The sequence below is a fragment of the Mandrillus leucophaeus genome, unplaced genomic scaffold (genome assembly GCF_000951045.1).
Source record: "Mandrillus leucophaeus isolate KB7577 unplaced genomic scaffold, Mleu.le_1.0 Scaffold798, whole genome shotgun sequence".
NCBI lineage: Eukaryota > Metazoa > Chordata > Mammalia > Primates > Cercopithecidae > Mandrillus > Mandrillus leucophaeus.
The window spans coordinates 1,194,384-1,196,963 of NW_012108674.1; the positions used below are offsets into that span (position 1 = coordinate 1,194,384).

The 2,580-nt window shown below is 43.1% G+C and overlaps 1 protein-coding gene across 2 annotated transcripts in view; it reads left to right on the forward strand.

Annotated features, from left to right (window-relative positions):
• Positions 1 to 2,580, forward strand: part of SLC12A1 (solute carrier family 12 (sodium/potassium/chloride transporter), member 1) — a 118,713-nt gene that overhangs the window by 41,315 nt on the left and 74,818 nt on the right. For both annotated transcript variants that reach the window (XM_011967289.1, XM_011967290.1), the window contains exons 12-13: positions 495 to 602; positions 923 to 1,046. In XM_011967289.1, coding sequence (XP_011822679.1) covers positions 495 to 602; positions 923 to 1,046 — 232 coding nt within the window. The remainder of the gene's footprint in view (positions 1 to 494; positions 603 to 922; positions 1,047 to 2,580) is intronic.

A 2,580-nucleotide genomic window follows, 5' to 3' on the forward strand; every position in this document is an offset into this window, starting at 1 on the left:
GGTGAGCATTTATTATCTTATAAATAACCAAAAAGGCCATTTCTATTTTTAAAAAATAAAATTAAGAACGTGAGAATGGGCCAGGTACAGTGGCTCATGCCTACAATTCCAGCCCTTTGGGAGGCTGAGGCGGGCAGATCACTTGAGGTCAGGAGTTCAAGACCAGCCTGGCCAAAATGGTGAAATCCCGTGTCTACTAGAAATACAAAATTTAGCGGGACGTGGTGGCAGGTGCCTGTAATCCCAGCTACTCGGAAGGCTGAGGTACAAGAATCACTTGAACCCAGGAGGCAGAGGTTGCAATGAGCCAAGATCGTGCCAATGCACTCCAGCCTGGGCGATAGAGCGAGACTCCGTTACAAACAAACAAACAAACAAACAAGAATGTGAAAGTGAGAAAGAAGCAGGGGGAAAAAATCTAGCTGAAAGCAATTTGCTTATGAAATAGATTCCAAATCACAGGAAGTCTCCTCACTTGTACCTCTCTTCTCAAGGTCATGAGCATGGTATCAGGGTTTGGCCCCCTCATCACTGCGGGAATCTTTTCTGCAACGCTTTCCTCCGCCCTGGCTTCCCTTGTCAGCGCACCCAAAGTGTTCCAGGTAATACAAGCACAACAGCTTGTGCTTCTCCCTATTGCTGTTTCCACAGAATGTGAAGCAAGCTGAAATATTCATTCTCACTGGCAATCATTTTCCATCATTTTCTGAAACAGTTAATGTTTGCATCTGGCTCAAGTGCTATGTCTGCCATATAGTCAAGATCGATTCAAATAATATAAAGAATGATAAAGTGCAGTGTTAACTTGTGCCTCATCTTGTGTATCACTTAATCTTTCCCCAAATCTTCCCGTTTGAATCACCTAGAGAAAATGACTGTGCATAGCTATCAATGACAAATGTCTTCTCTTCTTTTCCATTAGGCTCTGTGCAAGGACAACATCTACAAAGCTCTGCAGTTTTTTGCAAAGGGATACGGGAAAAACAATGAACCCCTGAGAGGATATATTCTCACTTTTCTTATAGCCATGGCATTTATTCTTATTGGTTTGTAAAGTTTTCTTGTTTTGATTGAAAACCAAAGAATTCTTCTGATTATTCATAGGGCTTTCCTTTTAGTTTGAAAAATTACCCGTTTCATGTTTAGGATCCCATTTGGGAATATTGGCATCTAAGAAGGAAATGAGAAATCCTTGTGTGTAGAGGGCCTTTGAGGAACTCGAGGTAGACTTTGAATTTTAATCTATTCTTTGAATCTGAGTGTTCGAAATCCATCCAACCAAAGGCAGCTGAATCCTTCTTCCCACCTGCCTGAAACTGTCTAAATCCAGAGTCTCCCCCAGCTGCCATAACTACTGGCCTGATGGCTAGCAGAATTGAATTGCCTGTTAGTGTTTCTGGGAATGTGGTCCACTGAGCATCTATATCGCAATCACCTGGGGTGTTTGGGCGAGTGCGGAGACTTCAGGCCCAATTCCAGAGTAACTGAGTCAGACTCTCTGAGGGTAAGGAGTCTACATTTCACAAGTCTACATTTCAAGTAGACCACTGGTATTTGAGAACCACTTACCTAGACTATAATCTTGGCTTCCTCTCCCCAGGTGATATAGAAACAGCTACATAATCTTGGAGAGGCACATTCATCAACTTAAACTTGCGCATGTCTCACTCCTCCCTAAGGCCTCACCTCTGCTGATGAGCATATCAGACGAAAAGAAGCAGAAGGCAGAGGACTTTGGGAGCCACACACAGGCGGGCAGAGACTTCTTCAGCACGGCAGTGCCAAGCAATGAGGGCTCCTCATCATTACATGTTGAACTCAGGAAGGGACTATAATTCATGAATCCTCATAGCATTTGTATGAGGCTGAAGAAGGGAATTTGTAACTCTCTGTGTTTGTTAGATTTTTAAAAATTAACTTAAAAGTGATTTCATATAGAGATGTTTCAATTATGTAATTTAGCCTTTAAGATCTCAAATCATTGCCTCATGCTGCATTTAAGTGAGTGAGCAACCAAAGTTTTAAAAGTCTTGTATACATTAGATAATATCATTTAAAATCATTCTTTCAGAACAAGTGGATTGGCTCCACGCATAAGCATCATGGCAGCTGTTTTGCCTACTTTCTTGTCGGTATCCATGTTGCAGAATCATATCCAGCTGCCTGCATTTGCATCATTGCATCACTTGCACCATTGCATCATTTGCATCATTGAGGGTGATAGGTGTCTGACCTTCAGATAAAGGATGACGTCTCTATATTTTTTCTTGTATTGCCCAGTAAAAAATCCAACTGGAATGAAATCATACCAGATATTTACTCCTGAGGCAAAAGTATTTTTGGACCAGGCACAGTGGCTCACGCCTGTTCATCCCGGCACTTTGGGAGGCTGAGGTGGGCGGGTCACTCGAGGTCAGGAGTTCAAGACCAGCCCAGCCTACATGGTGAAACCTTGTCTCTACTAAAAATACAAAGATTACCTGGGTATGGTGGCAGGCACCTATAGTCCCAGCTACTAGGGAGGCTGAGGCAGGAGAGTCGCTTGAACCCGGGAGGCAGAGGTTGCCGTGAGCCGAGATT